This window comes from Arachis duranensis, chromosome 4 (assembly GCF_000817695.3).
Source record: "Arachis duranensis cultivar V14167 chromosome 4, aradu.V14167.gnm2.J7QH, whole genome shotgun sequence".
NCBI classification, from domain to species: Eukaryota; Viridiplantae; Streptophyta; class Magnoliopsida; order Fabales; family Fabaceae; genus Arachis; species Arachis duranensis.
This window is the reverse complement of record NC_029775.3, coordinates 103,585,277-103,603,210: the sequence shown is the minus strand read 5'-3', so window position 1 is coordinate 103,603,210 and position 17,934 is coordinate 103,585,277. Positions and strand designations below refer to the sequence as shown.

The 17,934-nt window shown below is 41.5% G+C and overlaps 1 protein-coding gene across 1 annotated transcript; it reads left to right on the top strand.

The window, feature by feature from the left end:
• The first annotated feature begins 5,667 nt into the window (after nucleotides 1-5,667).
• Nucleotides 5,668-6,738, top strand: LOC107485389 (calcium-binding allergen Bet v 3). The gene has a single exon (XM_016105914.3). It carries the CDS (start codon nucleotides 5,946-5,948, stop codon nucleotides 6,501-6,503), a length of 558 nt encoding a protein of 185 aa, XP_015961400.1. The 5' UTR covers nucleotides 5,668-5,945; the 3' UTR covers nucleotides 6,504-6,738.
• The last annotated feature ends 11,196 nt before the right edge of the window (nucleotides 6,739-17,934 follow it).

The following is a 17,934-nucleotide window of genomic DNA, read 5'->3' as shown; positions in this document are numbered from 1 at the left end:
CTTTATGATTTTGAGAAAGTTTTTCACATGATAAGAAACTAGAATTCGGATACCTGCTGCATTGATTGATGTTGGAGTGGCTAGGAGTGGTGATGCTTGGACACTGATAGTCTTTCTACACCAACATTCACAAAGGCAGTGTGCTATTGTTGGTATATATTTCTGTTTGAGATGAAGTGGTAGCCCATGCTTTTTGTAGCATGTACTGACTATGTGCCCTGTCTTTCCACAGTGGGAGCATTGCATTTTGCCTCTTCCATATTGTCCTCCCTCTCTCTGCCTTGCATATTCTCTGAAACAGTATTAAAGAGAGTGGCAGAACTAGCTTGTGCTACAAACTTCTGATCAGCGAAATCAAAATTTAGACCATGAAATTGTCTTTCTTGCTGTGTAAGCAAACTGAATACAACATTCACGTTTGGGAGTGAATCCATTAGCATGACCTGAGACCTAACACCTAAGAATTACTCGTTCAATCCTCTAAGGAATCGAGCAACCTGATTTTTAGTTCTAAATTTTCTCATGATTCCCAAGCCACACTTGCAAAATGAACCACAATCACAAGATGGAATGGCTCTAAAATTCTCTATTTCCTCCCAGAGTGATTTCATCTTTGTGAAATAAATAGTGACACTCATCTCACCTTGTCTTAAAGCATGTAATTCTTCTTGCAATTTGGCAATTTAAAATCGATCAACTTAATAATATTTATGCTTCAAATCTTCCTAAAGATCGAAAGCAATATTGTTCTAGATCACATTTTGTAAAATTCTAGGCTCTAAAAAAAATATTAATCCATACAACTATATAGGTATTGCATCTTTCCCATGCTTCAAACGATGGATCACACCTATGTGGTCTAATCAGAATTCCATCAACAAAATTTTAGTTTGTTCTTTGATTTTTAAAACAAGAAGCATAACCCTACTCCAGCTATTATAATTTCTACTATTCAGAACAATACCAGTAATAGAAATATCAGGATTCTCAGTTGGATGAAGAAAGAGATAACTTGTTGGATCTTGACCAGGATTGGAGTTTGAATTGCTTCGATTGATTCAAGAAATTTCTTATGCATCAAGATTCTATAATGGAGTTCGTGACATTGTCTACTTCAGATTTTGCTTCTTGTTGCATTCAAGAATCTGAAGGACCAAGCTTCCTTCTTCAATCTCAAATTCAAAGTGAGCTCAACCAGATTTGGTCTACGCTCACCACACCATATAGAAATAGTGTGTGTGATGAGGTAGTGACTAGTGAGAGACTTCACACAGAGAAAAATGGAAATTGATTGTACTTGATCATACAATGATGAATCCTAAGTTGCATAAGCTTACGGTGCTTGCTTATGTATTGCATAACTAACTCAAAACAGACTTAGTATACTATTATATAATTACCATCTAACTAACATGTAACAAACTACAACTAACTATATAAGATGTGAGGCTCAGAGGTTATATCAGATAACAGTAATTTTACACACACACATTGTGAATAATGAATAATCAGAATTTATAACATTTAAATTAAAAAAAAGTTTAATATCCAAATTTTGTTCCAATTTTTTTTTGTATGTATCTTCTAAATGCTTGTCCAAATATTGCATATAAATTTTCGAGTAAATGCACAAGTTGTTTTTCAATTTTAAAATTTATTTGTTACTTATAAAAAAATTATTATTTTTCTTACCTTTTAATATTTTAAAAACTAATTTATCATTTGTATATTTCTATTAGCAAAAATAATTTTATATTACTATTTTGTAGTTTACCCTGTTGCAACTGATTTTTTATTGGGCTAGTGGACCCTTGTGGATCATTGAAAGGGCCAGAAATCAGAGCATAGTTTAGTTTATTGAAATTTAACTCAAAAAGAAATTCCAAAGGAAGAAAGGATTAAGGGTCAATTCCCAAAAATGGAGTAAGGGTCTGAAAACAAAAGTTTTTTTTTTTTTTTTTGATATTTTGATGAAATAAAAAGTTGAAATGAGTTAGACGGTCCCAAGGAACAGAAGCATCAAGCATCACTAGGACGGTTTGACTCTGACCCAATTAATTTTTCTTTTTTAAAGATGAAAAAGAGTAGAGCCGCATATGTGTTTAAAATATTAAATACAAATCCATTAATTTAAATTCGATTAGATTCAATTTTTGGTAAAACGCATGAATTGAGTCGAATTTTAAATGTAATTCTCAAAATGATCCAATATAAATATGCATTTGGCAGGAAAAAAGGATCCTTCAAGTGTTGATCCCGGTGGAGGTTAGTTTTAGACTTTTAGGTAGATTTTCAGGTTGGGTTGGCCTAGCAAACCACATCCAAGAACAAAAAAAATATATGCATGTATAAGCATAAACGATGTTTATGATATTTTTTATGATATAAAAAATATTTTTTTATCTTATTTTATTTTTCATCAACCACTTTTATTATCAAATATGAATAATATTAAAAAAAGTATATTTTTTATCTCCAATATTTATAAAAAATACCCTTATATTTTAATTTATTTTAATTTTATTTTTCCTTATTTTCAATTTACATTCATTTTATCCTTTCTGTATTTTTTTTTTCAGATAATATTTTTTGTCTAATTTTAACCCTCCCCCGTGCCCATCATCATTATTTCGCACATTCTCTCTCTCTTCACCACTATCCAACACATTATCTTCACCATTGTCACCTACTACACACACTGCAATGTCCCTATTATCCAACAATATTTCACACAACAAAAAAATTGCAATTTCCTTAACAATGTACCTTCCCTTTTCCGTTAACTTCCAAATGTGAAGATTTGAAAAGAGATGCCACAAGTTGAAATCAATAAGATACTTTGCATCCGTTACTAACAATTAGCTTCTACTTGCTTCAATGAAAAATCTTTTAGAACTTTCTAGTAGTAATAGATAGCCCTGAATGCAGTAACTCCATATTAGATATCAAGAAAAAAAGAGATCCCCATATGCTACTACCCAGAAATGTTACTTGTCACTGCTACTCCCTAGAAGAAGAAGAAAAAAGACATTTTCTTATTTAAAAAGGAGCCAACGTTCCAAAAAGAAAAAAAGATTTCAGTTTGAGTGCGGTCCAAAAATTAACTCATATGTAAAGCAAGAAGAACAAGGACAAATTAAAAAAAAAAAAAAAAACACTTAAAACAAAACGGGACAGAGTAGTGCATGAAGCATACTTTGGCAACAGAAGATAAAAGCAATGGGAGCAGGTGCTTCCACCAGAGAGAAAAAGGAACTATTTTAGTCTAGTAACAGTGTAAAAATAGTGTTTTCACGAGAAATGAAATGCAGTAATGAGAGAGAGAGGAATGTGACAATAATGGTGGTGGTTTTAGGAAGGGGTATAATTAAAAAATAAAAGGTTAGATACGATTTTGGTTTTTAAAGTAGGGGTTGAAAATTTTTTGTTTCTAATATTTTTTTGCATACAAAATCGTTCTTAAAGTTCAGTTGGTTTTAAGATCGTCATTCGGACAATTATATCCTTACCCTCTATCACAATTTCATCATCTCCTCTCTTACTCTACTTCTTCATCTTCTTCATCCCTGCTAATGATTTCCATAAACTTGTTTCTATGGTAATTCCTTGAATTTGAGTTGAGATCAAATTCAAACTCGTTTACAAAACTTGAATTTAGATTATAAAAAAGGGACCAAAATACTTAAAGAAATTCAAATAACTTGAACCAAAATTTGTGTAACCTTAAATAATAATCAACAAATTCAGCAGCATCAATATTTCAGATTCAAGCTAAATCAAAAGTAGAGATTCACCTAATCAACAAAGCATGACATTATAGCAACATCAACATATCCAAAACCCATATCATCAATAGACAAATTCAATCTTATATTTCAAGCTAAATCAGAATCATCAAGCAAAAAATTCAGATATTCCACAACAAATTTTACAACAAATTTAGATTATGTAAGACAAACAAAAAATCTAGTTCACACAGAAGAAGAAGAGGAGGATCGGATTTTAATTTACTAGTTCAACCACAGCAACTACTAGCAACGTTAACAAAAATTACATAACAAGTCACAATTCAGCACGACGAGTGGGGAGGACTAGCGGAACAGCGGCAGACGGTGAGGGTCTTGGAGTAGCGGCGAGGACGCGGAGAGCAGTGACGAGCGGCGAGGAGAGCAGCGAGTAAGGAGGAACAACAGCGAGATGTGAAGGGCGAGGACCGGCGGCAGTGGAGGACGCGAATCTCTTCAGCTTGCGCATCCCTCTCTCTCTCTCTCTTCGCAGTCAGCGATGGTGGCTCAACGGCGGCGACAAGCCCAGTACGGCGACGCGGCTCAACGGCAGCGACAAATCTAGTACGACGGCGGCTCCCTCCCCCCATGATCCCTTCTCCCGTTTAACCTGTTTTATTTTTTATTTTTTTAATTAAGGGTATTTTTAGAATAAAAATTAAAAATGTGGTAAAATAGACAATTTTAAAACTAGGTTAAACTTTAGGGACGATTTTGTAAGAAAAAAAGTTAAGGACGGAAAAAATTTTCAGTCCCTACTTTAGAGACCAAAATCGTACTTAACCCTAAAAAAAATGTTAATCGAAAAAAATAACAAAAAAAACTAAAATTGATGTAAATCGAAAATTTAAAAAATAAATATATTTTTAAAAATTTTATATAAAAATATATTTTATTCCTAATATTTATCTTTAACAAAACCATTTAGTCAAAAAGTATTGATAAGTTATTTTTGGCCCCCAACAAATTAAAAAAATACTTTTTCATGTCGATATAAAATAAAGATGCCTATCTAGATCCATTCCCCATAACTGTGATCGTCATTTTTGGACCGTCACTCCGTATCATTCAATGCTTAGCATCTAGATACGCCTGCATGCATTAAGATATGGAGCCTATTATAGTTGAAATTCAAAGTTGGCATCTATCGTGCATGCCAGCATGTCAACTATTATTGTCAAATAATGAAACCTTATCAGTGAAGGACAAATACAATGGATGACTTGAAAAAGTCCTTTATGGTCTTCTAGAATATAAAATTCAAGTCAATCACCTATTTTCTCATACTTTGCATCTCCAAATGTCAAAAGATAAAAAAGTCCTAAGGGATCCATTAGACTAAAAAAATTCTACTATTGTAATTTTTTTTTATAAATTTTGATATTATAAATTAAAATAAATAGTGATAGAATTTTTTAAAAATATTTTAAATATATTTTAAAAACATGTAAAAATAAATTTTAAATTAAAAAATACTAAAAGACTATCAAAATAATAAATTTTTAGTCATTAATAACTAAAAATAATAAATTTTGATTATTCTCTAATATTTTTTTATTTAATTTTTATTTAATTTTCGAGTAGTTAATAAAAAAATTATATAATACTGCTATGACATTAGAACGAAGTTAACGTTACGAGAGGACGAAGAATATCATTTTTCAAATCACAAAGTACTTAGACCAAATATTTTCTGGTCATTCGTTTATTATTCTGCTGTACTAATAATCTTATGATTAAAGTAAACAAAGGAAAATTCATTAGACACTAATAATAATGAGAAACGGTCCTTCAAACACGCAAAGCATGGAATAGTCCCCTTTGGTTGGCCACCAAACACGCACACACCATCTCTTATAATATACGTAGCATCACACACCACACACCACACACCATTCACAAGAATTCAGGACCATTAGCTATGGTATATAGGGTTCCACACATCTAGCTACCTTAACATTTTCCTTCTTTTTTCAACCATAAACCTATTTTTCACCATACAAAACTGAAAACCCATCTCAAGGGGCAAGTAACGTATGTGTAACAACATATAATTGCATTATTATTTTAAAAATTTCTCTCTTCTTCTCAATAGAAAAATTGCATATTTATTATTATAACTTCAAGTATAGCACGTGCACTTAAAAATAAGCTAAACTAATGGGACAAGAAAAGAAGATGACTCAGCCGTCGTCGTTTAGGCTCAGAAGCCCGAGCTTAAACTCGATCCGGCTGAGAAAGATCTTCGATATGTTTGACAAGAATGGCGACGACATTATCACGGTGAAGGAGATCAGCCAGGCAATGAACCTTCTAGGGCTGGAGGCGGACACGGCGGAGCTAGAGAACTTGACGAAGTCATATATAAGTCCGGGGAACGAGGGTTTGGCATTCGAGGACTTCTTGAAACTGCATGAGTCTCTAGGGGAAGAATACTTCGGGTTCATGGACGCGACAAACGACGAAGAAGAGGAGGAGAAGATGAAGGAGCAGGAGGAATCGGATCTTTGGGAAGCGTTTAAGGTGTTCGATGAGAATGGTGACGGTTACATATCGGCGAGGGAGCTTCAAGTGGTGCTAGGGAAGTTAGGGTTGTCTGAAGGGGATGAGATTGAGAGTGTTCAGAAGATGATTGGATCTGTTGATATCAACCATGATGGCCGTGTTGATTTCTCTGAGTTCAAGAACATGATGAGATCCGCCATTGTTAAAAAATGATCAATTAGCTTCATTCCAATTTCTACTTTTTTTTTTTTTATAGTATATCAAGAAGTACTGTTTTTGATAATTATGTGGTAGAAATTCTGTGACATGTTATGGTACTTCTTTTTTTATGGTTGAAGAATTTTCTTTCTATCAACATTTTCAGAAGTTTCTAAATTGTATAATATTGGTTGATATATTTTTGAATTTTAATTTTTTTTTGGCGTAAGACGCAATTAACTAGACTTAATGTAAATTGCTAGTATTATATATATATATATTTTTTTTGGTGACGAATTGCTAGTATTATATAAGTTATGTTTTTTGCAACGTTTTGCTTTTAATTGTTTTCTATTTTTCTCTTTTATTTTGATTCAATTCGTAAATATTTCCAAATGCTTATGCTTTGTTTACATGAACAGTGTAATTCTCCTGAATCTCATAGATAAGTGATTCTATTTTGTTATTCACAAACTATCGTTAAACAGACCGTGACCGAACCCGAACCCGACTCCTCGGGTCAACCCGTTTCATCCCTCTAGAAGGTCCCGAACCGGCCCTCTAGAGCTCCTAACTAACTTTCGAATTCAAACGTCCCTCTTATCTTAGTCAGATAAGATAAAGATAAGATAGCCACCATCACCTATAAATAGAGGGCCCAAATCCCTCCAGGTATTCATTCATTCCTCATATCTCATACCTCTCAGATCTATTCTGACTTGAGCGTCGGAGTGTCTTTGCAGGTACCTCCCCTCCGTTCCAGCTGGAAAACTCAACATTCGATTCGACCCGCGGGTTTCCGATCCTCCTCCTAGAACGTATCAGAAGCATTCTGTACATTGGCGCCGTCTGTGGGGACCTGCGACAGTCGAAACAGATGGAGGGTATCTTGGACGAAAATCCATCAAGCCAAGACAACTCCAGACCACGTCATCCGACCCCAGAACAACAGGAGGTCGTAAACCAAGCCCGGATGGCCAGTACCATCCACCGCACCAACGAGCACATAATCGCAGATCCACAACACCCCGAGAAAGCAAGGGACAAAGCGACACAGATCATTCAGGATCTCTGCCTCCGAGTCCAGGAACTTGAAGGTAAACTAACCGACAAAGGAAAATACGCCAACGAACACGGAAGCCAGGCGACGTCCAGGCCACGATCCTACCGCGGAAGGTCGCCAACCCGGCAACACGATAGAAGAGATGATCGTAGCACCTCACGCAACCACCGACACGAGAAAACGCCAGAACGGCGACACAGCAAAAAACACCACCGCAGCGCATCCCATGATCTGAACCGTCAGCACAATTCAGACGAAGACCCGAGACGACGGCACACCAAGCGCACAAGAAACGATCACATCATAATGGGAGCCACGCCCTTCACAGAAAGAATCTTAAGAGCGAAAATCCCCAGAGGCTTCGACAAACCCACCGACATGAAGTACGACGGAACTAAAGACCCTCAAGAACACCTAACGGCTTTCGAGGCCAGAATGAACTTGGAAGGAGCATCCGACGCGGTCCGATGCAGAGCCTTCCCAGTAACCCTTGCCGGACCGGTGATCAAATGGTTCAACGCCCTCCCAAACGGATCCATAACCAGCTTCCACGACATCACAAGAAAATTCATGGCCCAATTCACAACCCGAATCACCAAGGCCAAACACCCCATCAGCTTGCTAGGGGTCACACAGAAACAAGAAGAATCTACAAGAAAATATCTCGACCGCTTCAACGATGAATGCCTGACGGTCGACGGGCTCACGGACTCCGTTGCCAGCCTCTGCCTAACTAACGGGCTCATGAATGAAGACTTTCGCAAACACCTCACCACTAAACCAGTATGGACCATGCACGAAATCCAGAACGTTGCCAAAGATTACATCAACGACGAGGAAGTCAGCCAGGTCGTCGCTGCCAACAAACGGCAGCACGTCGCTACCCAACACGGCAACCCGACTCCCCGTCATAACCCACCACCCAAAGAGAATCAACGAGACAACCTTAGACCAACCCACCGACCACCAAGAATAGGAAAATTCTCCAATTACACCCCCCTAACAGCACCAATTACTGAGATATACCACCAAATAGCAGATCGAGGTGTCATCCCCAAAGCCCGACCACTCAAGGAAAGGACAGGAGGAAACAAAGCCCTCTACTGCGACTACCACCGAGGATACGGCCACAAAACACAAGATTGTTTCGACCTTAAAGACGCTCTCGAGCAGGCCATACGAGACGGCAAACTCCCAGAGTTCGTCAAATTCATCAGAGAACCAAGGCGCGCCGACAGGGACAAATCACCAGAAAGAGAAGGACGCAACCCGAGAACTCAAAAGCCGCCCCCCAGGGAAAACCGCGAAGAGGATCCGACCATCATAGTGAACGTCATCACGGGCAAAGATGTATCGAATAAGTCAAAGCTAACAATGAAAAAAGACCTCAAAATAATGGCCGTCAGGCACCACGACCCAGTCGCCATAGCTGACAGCTCGATAACTTTCGTGCCGGAGGACTGCCAACACGGCACCTCGGCCGAAGACGCCCCTTTTGTCATATCAGCCCGAATCGGAACAGGGCTAGTAAGAAGAATACTGGTGGACACTGGCGCCGACTCTAACATCCTCTTCCGAGGAGCTTTCGACAAACTCGGGCTCCGCAACAACAACCTCCAAACACACCGCCACGGCGTCACGGGCCTCGGAGACAACTTCCTCAAACCTGACGGCTCGGTTACCCTTCCCATCACCATAGGAACAAGCAATCAGAGAAAGACGATCTTATCCGAATTCGTAGTCCTAAAAGACTCCACAGCCTATAACGTCATTCTCGGGAGAAAAACGATCAACGACTTCTCTGCAGTCATCTTCACCAAATACCTCCTCATGAAGTTCAGGGCCGATGACGGCACCATCGGAACCATTCACGGAGACCGGGAAGTCGCAGCCGAATGCGACAACAATAGCTTAGCCCTAAGGAAAAAATCCCGGGACGCAGCCGGAATATTCCTTGCCGACCTAGACGCACGACTAGACGGCCAACCTAGACCGGAACCAGAAGGAGACATGGAAAAGCTACAGATAGGGCCAACCAAAGAAGAATACACTTTCATCAACAGAAACCTCCCATACGACCTCAAAGAAGAACTCTCCCAACTTTTGAAATAAAACAGAGACCTGTTCGCATTTACACCAGCCGATATGCCGGGAATAAGCCCCGACCTAATGTCTCACCATCTGGCAGTAGACCCCTTAGCCAAACCAGTGGCACAAAGAAGACGGAAAATGTCACCAGACCGAGCCGCTGAGGTCCGAAAACAGGTGAAAGCCCTACTCGAAGCCAACTTCATCCGAGAACTCCCTTACACGACCTGGCTAGCCAACGTCGTACTGGTAAGAAAATCTAACGGGAAATGGCAAATGTGCGTCGACTACACGGATCTCAACAAAGCATGCCCGAAGGACGCCTTCCCCCTACCGAACATCGACGGACTAGTGGATGCAGCATCCGGCCACCGATACCTCAGCTTCATGGACGCATATTCTGGCTACAACCAGATCCCGATGCACCGACCAGACGAAGAGAAAACAGCATTCATCACCCCGGACGGAACCTACTGCTATAGAGTAATGCCCTTTGGCTTAAAAAACGCCGGAGCCACCTACCAGCGGCTTGTTAACAAGATATTTCGCAACTTATCCGGAAGCAAAATAGAAGTCTACATAGACGATATGCTCGCCAAGACGGAATCCGGCGAGCAACTAACCGACGACCTCAAGGTAATAATGAACACCCTGCAAAAACACCAAATGCGACTCAACCCAACAAAATGTGCCTTCGGGATGGAAGCAGGAAAATTTCTCGGCTTCATGATCACACAACGAGGAGTTGAGGCAAACCCAGAAAAATGTCGTGCCGTCCTTGAGATGACAAGTCCCAAAAACCTCAAAGAAATCCAAAAACTCACCGGCCGACTGACCGCGCTATCCCGGTTCCTCGGGGCATCGGCCCAAAAGGCAATCCCTTTTTTCAAACTTATGAAAAAAAGAACCCCCTTCAAATGGGAGATAGAATGCGAAGAAGCTTTCCAACACTTCAAAAGGGTTCTAGCGGAACCTCCAATCCTCGCAAAACCCCAAACAGGGGAAACACTATACCTGTACCTCTCCATAACGGAAGAAGCAATCGCAGCAGCACTCGTCCAGGAAAACGAGAAAAAAGAACAAAAACCCATATACTTCATAAGTAAGGTCCTACAGAACACAGAAGCTCGCTATTCACGCTTAGAGAAGCTAGCTTTCACACTCCTCTCGGCATCCCGACGGCTACGACAATACTTCCAAGCCCACCCCATAACGGTGCGAACCGACCAAGCGGTCAAACAAGTATTACAAAAACCCGACCTAGCAGGAAGAATGCTAGCATGGTCCATCGAGTTATCCCAATTCCAGATCAGGTTCAAACCCCGAAACGCCATCAAAGCGCAGGCCTTGACCGACTTCATCGCTGAAATGACTCCGATCAAACTCACCCCCGAACCATGGAAACTGCACGTCGACGGCTCATCAAACTCTACTCACGGAGGCGCCGGAATTATACTCGAAAACCAAAACGGGATCATAATTGAACAATCAATAAGATACGACTTTCCAGTATCAAATAACCAAGCAGAATACGAGGCCCTCTTAGCAGGCCTAAACCTAGCCCGGGAAGTCGACGCCAAGGTACTCGAAGTAAATACCGATTCCCAGGTAGTGTGCTCCCAAATCAACGGGAGCTACCAAACCCGGGACCCCCTACTCCAACAATACCTCAATAAAGTGAGTGAGTTAAAAGGAGGATTCAAAAGCATCACCATACAACACGTCCCCAGGGAACGAAACGCCAGGGCGGACCTGCTCTCCAAGCTAGCCAGTACGAAGTCGGGACACGGCAACAGATCACTAATCCAGGAGGTCGTTAAGTCGCCTTCCGTATCAACAATAATCAACGCACACCTAACATCCTCAAACCGGGAGTCATGGACATACCCTATCTTGCAATACCTCCTCGACGGAACCCTACCACCAGACTCAAAAGAAGAAAGGCGAATAAAAAGAGAAGCCGCCAACTACACCATCATAGCAGGACAACTATACAAACGCGGATTCTCGCAACCCCTACTCAAATGTGTCGAACCCGGAGACACGGAATACATACTCCGCGAGATCCACGAAGGCTGCTGCGGCCACCACATCGGAGGGAAAACGCTAGCCCAAAAAATCATCAGGGCTGGCTATTTCTGGCCCACGATCATCCGAGATTCCATACAATTAACAAAAAGCTGCGACAAATGCCAAAGGCATGCCAATATCCACCAAGCCGCCCCATACCAACTCAGCATTATATCGGCAGAACGGCCATTCGGCACTTGGGGAATCGACCTCGTCGGGCCCTTCCCCACGGCACCCGGCCAACTCAGATATCTCGTCGTCGCCATAGACTACTACACCAAATGGATTGAAGCCGAGCCCCTGGCCTCCATAACGGCGACCCAATGTCGAAAATTCGTCTGGCGGCAGATCATTACCCGATTCGGAATCCCCGAAGTCATCATCTCAGACAACGGAACCCAGTTCACCGACAAAAAATTCAAGGAACTCCTAGAAGGATTGCACATATCCCATCGCTTCAGCTCGGTAGAACATCCCCAAACAAACGGACAGGTGGAATCCGCCAACAAAATAATCGTTAAAGGACTCAAGAAACGACTCGACGAAGCCAAAGGACTATGGGCAGATGAGTTGGGATCAGTCCTATGGTCGTACCAAACAACACCCCAAACGAGCACGGGGGAAACGCCCTTCCGATTAACATACGGCGTAGAAGCAGTCATCCCAGTGGAAATCGGGGACCCCAGCCCCAGGAAAACGGTTGGAGGTAAAGACGAAGAAGCAGAACGAGACCTCGTGGACGAAGAGAGACACATAGCTCACGTCAAAGAGTTAGCACTCAAACAAAGAATTAGCCTAAGGTACAATCACGGCGTTATTCGACGAGAATTTGCGGACGACGATCTCGTCCTACGACGAAACGATATCGGTCCCCCGACCCCAGGAGAAGGAAAGCTCGCCCCCAACTGGGAAGGACCATACAGAATCAAAGCCGTAATTGGAAAAGGAGCATATAAACTCGAACGACTCGACGGCAGCGAAATACCAAGAACTTGGAACGCAGCCAACTTACGAAGATACTACACTTAAATAAGTCACCCTTTATTTTTTAAAGTCACCATTTGTTTTTTCTACTTTCCCTCACGAAGGGTTTTAACGAGGCCCAACCATTCAAATAAAATTTTTTACAAGTTACTTCCACCTCATCTCCATTACAACTCATTACCGTTTCTCAAACACGGAACGAAGACACGGCCATCGCTGGGGGACTGATCACCCCCCAGGCCGAACACACAGATATCCAAAAAACCGACCAAACGAACGGTTACGATATAACAAATGCTCAAAAATGCAAAAAGGCCCGAACGGCCAAATAAACGCCACAAACGGATCATACAAAGACCCAAAAAACGGCCGAAAATACCATTCAAAACAAAGTCACGGCCCTTAAGCCACTAGAAAAATTCAAACAAAGTTCAAAACTAAATTGCAAAAAAAAAGCTACTCAATATCAACAATCTGACCATCACGAACGGTCTTAAACGCTCCCATCACGGACACGTCCACGCCAGGGGCCAACACCTGAACCTGAGCCTTCATCGTCTCCTCGGTAGCAGCAACAGCATCCCTAGCATCAGCCAACAGAGCCGTCTTCGCCTTCTTCAGAGCCTCGACCTCAGCCTTCAGAGTTTCCGACTCGGCAAGGAGCACGGCAGCTTGAGAACTCGCATCTGAGGAACGCGTCCGCTCCTCCGCCAATTGAGAAAGAAGCGAAGTCTCAACGCCGGCAAGTCGGAGAATCTCCGCCCCGGCATCCTCGGAAGACTTCACCGCTTTCTCCTTTGCAGTATTAGCGGCCTCGAGCTCCTCCTTCAACTTGGTCACATCAGCCTGGGCCTGCCGAAGCTTCTTCTCCAACAAACCCACTTGGGCCATCACGGGCTCAGCCTTCCGAACAACCACGGCGGAGCGAAGAAGGGCACGATAGACCGACTTAGCCTGGAACGAGACGTCACAGCCATCAAAAAACGACTCCGTTCCGGGCATTAAGTGCTGATCAATAAAACCCGTAGCGTCGAAACGTCGGTCCATCACACTAGGAACCAAGCCCTCCTCCTCAAAAGTCTCACTACCCGGCTCTTCAGTCCTACTCCTCTTCCGAGAAGCCTCGGCAGCCATCATCACCACAACCTCAGGCGAGCCGGGGGGAACTTCAACGCCAGTAGGCGCCCCCGAAGAAACCACCCCCTGAGGAATAACCTGAGAATCCACGGCCGGATCCGTAGCCACGGGAGTAGAAGGAGACGATGACCCTTCCTCCCGAACCAACGCTGCCTTCAACCTTGCCAAAGTAGTCAACCCGCCAGCCATCTCAACTAAAAGAAAAACAAGAGAGGAGTTTAAAAAAAAAAGGGGAAACACACCAATATATGTCCGGCAAGCCTCGGGATCCCCCATAACGTCTCGAGGATTCAACGGACGTTCGCCAAACAAATGCCACAAAACGCTGGCAATATCCTTATCCTCCCGAGACAAATCATCGTAGGAGATTTTAGTCAAGACCGACGGCCCGGCACCAAAATTCCAGTACGTCGGAAACCGGCGCTCGCCCTCCAAGGTCAGCCAAAACGGGTGGTGCCCCCGAACGGGACGCACCTTAAAATACTCCCATTTAAACCCATGAAATGAATCCTCAAACAACCCAAAAATCCGGCGATGAGGCTGAGCACGGAAAGACATATATCCTTTCTTGTGCTTCCCCTCCTTAGTCGGAAGAGTGCACAAGAAAAGAAAAAGAAAAATAGGAACCGAAGCTGGAAGATCGAGATACTGGCACACCAACTCGAAACACCGAACGGCTGCCCAGCTGTTCGGGTGAAGCTGAGACGGTGCCACGGAGCACCGACTAAGTAAACCCTGAACAAATGGCGAGAATGGGAACCGCACACCAAGCCGAGTAAACATGGATTCATAAACCCACATCCAGTCCGGCACGGTGGGTGAACGGAGGTTCAAATAACAAACACGCTCGTCGGCGTCAGGGAGCACGAGCTCGTATCGCCCCTCCTCTTCACCACCACCACAAATCGCCCCCTGATCGCGGAGCCGTTGGAGATCACCCTCCGTCATCCGCGACGGAACACCCCATACATCGCTGGTCACCCAACCATAGCGATTGGGAACGCCCCTGGAAGGGGCTACGGGGGCACCCACACTCTTATTTCTCCGACGCTGCATAATAAAACAGGGAGGAGCACCACCATCAGCCTACCAACTCTACACAGTAACAAAGATAAAAACCTAAACACCACTACCAAACCCAAACGCCGTGACCCACCACTACAATCAAGATAAAAATCGGCGGTGCTCAGCCCCTTCCCCAAACTCAACGAAAGCACCAAATACAGCAAACAAAACAAAAATGAAGCAGGCAGAACAAACGCATAGCAAAAACAGAACAGGCATGCACAAACAAGTACGAAAGAAAAAGGCGAAAAACACCAACCTGGTAAACTAGAAAGAAGCCTGAAGGAAAACAGGAAAATAAGAAGAAGTAGAGCGGCACCAGAAAGCAAAAACCACCAAGGAGTTTTTTCAGAAAATGAAGAGTTCCTTTTGAAAAGAAAAAACGGACGAGGGAAATAAAAACCGAAGCAAAACGGTTTCAAAAAAGAAAAAAGACACAACTAACCCTGGGCGCAATGAAAACTCACGGGGGCAAAAAAGAGAAAACCCCCCCATAATAAATGCCCCCTCGGAAAAGCAAACTAATCAATTACGCCTCAAAGGACGCGACGGGCGCAGGAGGCACGGAAAGGTCACGTCAAGACCAAAATACGGTCAAGACGAATCTTTTACCAAACGAAATCGAGAAACCGACCTCGTCACCAAACGAACACTCGACCAGCACCAGAGACACAATAAGAAACATCTCAAACTCTTAGCGACAAACCGACCTTACTCGCTCTCCCGCTACGGGGGCAACTGTTACGGATCCGGCCCACGGATCCCGGACCCATGACCGAACCCAAACCCGGCTCCTCGGGTCAACCCATTTCATCCCTCTAGAAGGCCCCGAACCGGCCCTCTAGAGCTCCTAACTAACTTTCGAATTCAAACGTCCCTCTTATCTTAGTCAGATAAGATAAAGATAAGATAGCCACCATCACCTATAAATAGAGGGCCCAAATCCCTCCAGGTATTCATTCATTCCTCATATCTCATACCTCTCAGATCTATTCTGACTTGAGCGTCGGAGTGTCTTTACAGGTACCTCCCCTCCGTTCCAGCTGGAAAACTCAACATTCGATTCGACCCGCGGGTTCCCGATCCTCCTCCTAGAACGTATCAGAAGCATTCTGTACAATAATTAATAACTAAAATAATTAAAATATAGGTATTTTTAATATATTTAAAAAGTTTCTTATTGTTTATATTAAAAGATGCATATTTTATATTTTCTATTTATTTTAAATATTAAGAAAGGAAATGAGAATAAGATGGAAATAGATCCTTTTAATTTTTTTTTACTTGAGAGTTTAAAGTGTGATATTTTATTATTAATTTTATAAATAAGACTAAAAAAACACAAAAAAATATTAAAGAATTAAAAATCATACTTTACTCTCTTAATTAAAAAAAATTTGAAAAGATCTATTTTCGAATAAAACTAATATACTAAAGTATTTGAAAGGTCAAGTCAAAGTATTTGAAAGGTCAACATCATTGTCCTTCGTGAAAGAGTGGACACAAAAGTATAAAAAACTGTCTCAAAGACAATATGTCCACTGTCCATGTCTCTGCTTCCAAACACTTTTTAAACAAGTATTGTTCATGTCTCCATGTCCTGCCCCCGAAAACAAATGCTACCTTAGAGAGTATGAGGCATTACTTTCTTTCTTCACCAAAGACACTGAAATTCCATAACCACGAATAAATATTCAATTAACTCTAATATTTTTTACACTAGAAAGATCTAATTATAAAATTAAATGCAATATAGGATCAAATTAAAAAAAATGTCTAAAAATTTAATTATAAATTTAATAAAATTATAGAGACCAACAAAATAACTAAGCTTTTATTATACGTATACGCCCCACACTTCTTTAACGGATGCATCTACCAGTAGTATTCACCACAGGAATTTCTATCCTGGAGGGTCACTAGTGGAGCAGCACTGCAGCAGTGGCACCCCTGGTAAGAGTGGTTAGTGGTGGCAATATCATAAGAGGAGTATTAACCAAGGTTGCGAGAACCGGACCGATCAATAAACCGGTGAAATCACTGGATCAATGGTTCAATGATTCGACCGGGGTTCAACCGGGGTTCAACGGGGGTTCAACCGGTTTAATTAAATATTAAATAAAATTATTAAAAAACCTAAAAATAATTTTAAATATATAAAATCAAGGCTTAGCCTTGAAGTATACTACAGTATCACTAGTGATTGACACAATAGTAAATACTAAATACTGCTAGCTTTTCTTTTTGGCATTACAAGGGTGTGGCTACTTTTCTCTGCCAAAGATGTTTACAGAAAGCATTCAAGTCTTATACAGATACAAAGATACTCAGCAAAAAAAATTTCATGGATAATGTTCTTCTCAAGATCATTGAACAATTTAGCCACTGCTTTGTTATCACCTTACCAATTGATTTCGGAGTATTATTGTTCCAAAGCTTCAAATGTTTCCGGAGCAGGTAAAGATCATGATGCTTCATCTTGAATGGTTAAGTCCTGTTGTGGAAGGAGTGTTCTCTTTGACAAAGATAGATGACATTGCAATTGCTCAAGGTTCTAAGGCTCGGCCAATTTTTAAAGTAACTGCTCATTGGAGGAAAATTTTATTCAAGCAAACTTCTTATACTTTGTGATTGTTCCATCTATAACAATCAGAAAATCAAAGACAAGAAGCAATAAGAACAAAGTGGCAAGAAAATAGAAGCAAACAATGGATGAATCATGAATTACCCCTATACTCGTCACTGAATCAAACAGAAGCAACAAAACCCAATTTCTAAACAGATTCATGAAGCAGCAAAAAGTAAAAATATTCTCAAATCCACAACTATTGGCTATTGATTACAAACACACACAGTAACAAGAAACAACTCTATAAATATTAATAAGCACACATAAACACACAGAGAAAAGAAGGATGACAAATTCCCCAGCTGCCTTCAACACCCCAGCCTCAATTCAAAATATTCTCAAATAAAAAAGAAGGATGACAAATTCAATCCCAAGTCACCAATAAACGCAACATAATAGAAAGCCAAAAA

Bases quoted from the DNA above. Each gene is read 5' to 3' on its own strand.
- LOC107485389 (XM_016105914.3), top strand. From the start codon at position 5,946: ATGGGACAAGAAAAGAAGATGACTCAGCCGTCGTCGTTTAGGCTCAGA.